Source organism: Seriola lalandi, unplaced genomic scaffold (genome assembly GCF_002814215.2).
Source record: "Seriola lalandi dorsalis isolate HSWRI2012SDOR001 ecotype SW California unplaced genomic scaffold, Sedor1 jcf7180002047619, whole genome shotgun sequence".
NCBI lineage: Eukaryota > Metazoa > Chordata > Actinopteri > Carangiformes > Carangidae > Seriola > Seriola lalandi.
In genome coordinates, this window is record NW_019518182.1 from 1 (window position 1) to 1,117 (window position 1,117).

The 1,117-nt window shown below is 44.9% G+C and overlaps 1 protein-coding gene across 1 annotated transcript; it reads left to right on the forward strand.

The window, feature by feature from the left end:
- Positions 1 to 308: 308 nt before the first annotated feature.
- Positions 309 to 1,093, forward strand: LOC111648785 (WD repeat-containing protein 36-like). The gene is made up of 4 exons (XM_023398519.2): positions 309 to 353; positions 463 to 563; positions 713 to 830; positions 925 to 1,093. Exons 2-4 carry the CDS (start codon positions 507 to 509, stop codon positions 1,059 to 1,061), a joined length of 312 nt encoding a protein of 103 aa, XP_023254287.2. The 5' UTR covers positions 309 to 353; positions 463 to 506; the 3' UTR covers positions 1,062 to 1,093.
- Positions 1,094 to 1,117: the final 24 nt, after the last annotated feature.

The following is a 1,117-nucleotide window of genomic DNA, read 5'->3' on the forward strand; positions in this document are numbered from 1 at the left end:
TTTTAAAAAAAAAAGAAAGTCTGAGCTGCCTTCTAGTGGACGCATCACTGAATATCAGGTCAGCTGACAGGAAGTTATTGCAAGTGGGCGGGGACGGTTACGTCGCTGAAATAGCATAATTGAGCCTTTAACGTAAACACTGACGAGATAAAGGCTGCAGGTTTCAGACCCCCGGGCATGATGGGAAACTGCCGGTTGATTGGCTTGGATGTTGGATCAATAACAGCTTCAATATGAATATTACTGATATAAAAATAAAAAATCAGCAGGTTGTGTTTGTGTGCTGTTTGACGTCTTGACTGATCAATGTATTGATTGGTTTCAGGTGAACAGGTTGGGGATCGTTGCTGTCAGTGAGTATTTTACTACTCATTAAAATATGTATTGATAATATATTTAAATATTTTTAAACTGAACTCTCTGCTCTCTGATTTGCCGCTGTGCTGTGATGTGGTTGCCTAGGTAACAGCCTGTCAGATGACATCACCTGTGTGGCTGCAGACAGGATGTTGGTGTTCGCCGCTGCTGGGCGAGTTGTCAGCGCGTTCGCCCGGAACAAAGAGGTACAAAAACCATCGAAAACAAAAAATTTAAAAACTTTTTTCATATTTTGTTTTTTAAAAATTTAAAAGAAGAATAAAGAAAAGATAAATATAAAATAAAATGAAAATAACAGAATGAAGTATTTTGTCGCTGTTTGCCCTCCCTACAGGTAGTGATGTGTTACCATGGTCACAGACAGGAAGTGCGTCTGCTGCTTCCGCTGGGTGATCAGCTGATCTCTGCTGACAGCGGTGGTGATGTCATTGTTTGGGATGTCCAGGGTGGGGGTGAGCATTGGGGGTGGGGCCTCAGGTACACTCACCTGTGTCTTTATTTTACCTGTCCTGTTACCCCTCATGCCTTGCTCTCTCTGCCTCTCAGATGTCTACCTGCGGCTGCATTTTGACCCCAACACCTTTGACGTGTCGGCCATGATGCACCCAAGCACTTACCTCAACAAGGTGCTGCTGGGAAGCTCCCAGGGTGCACTGCAGCTCTGGAACATCAAGACCAGGTGAGAGTGGCTGAACTTAACTTACACACTGACTTCAGGTAAACCCTGCCCCGCCCCCCC

Coding starts and splice junctions, on each gene's coding strand:
- LOC111648785 (XM_023398519.2), top strand. CDS start 507: ATGTTGGTGTTCGCCGCTGCTGGGCGAGTTGTCAGCGCGTTCGCCCGG. Junction 564..712: donor CGTTCGCCCGGAACAAAGAG/GTACAAAAACCA, acceptor CCCTCCCTACAG/GTAGTGATGTGTTACCATGG. Junction 831..924: donor TTGGGATGTCCAGGGTGGGG/GTGAGCATTGGG, acceptor TCTGCCTCTCAG/ATGTCTACCTGCGGCTGCAT.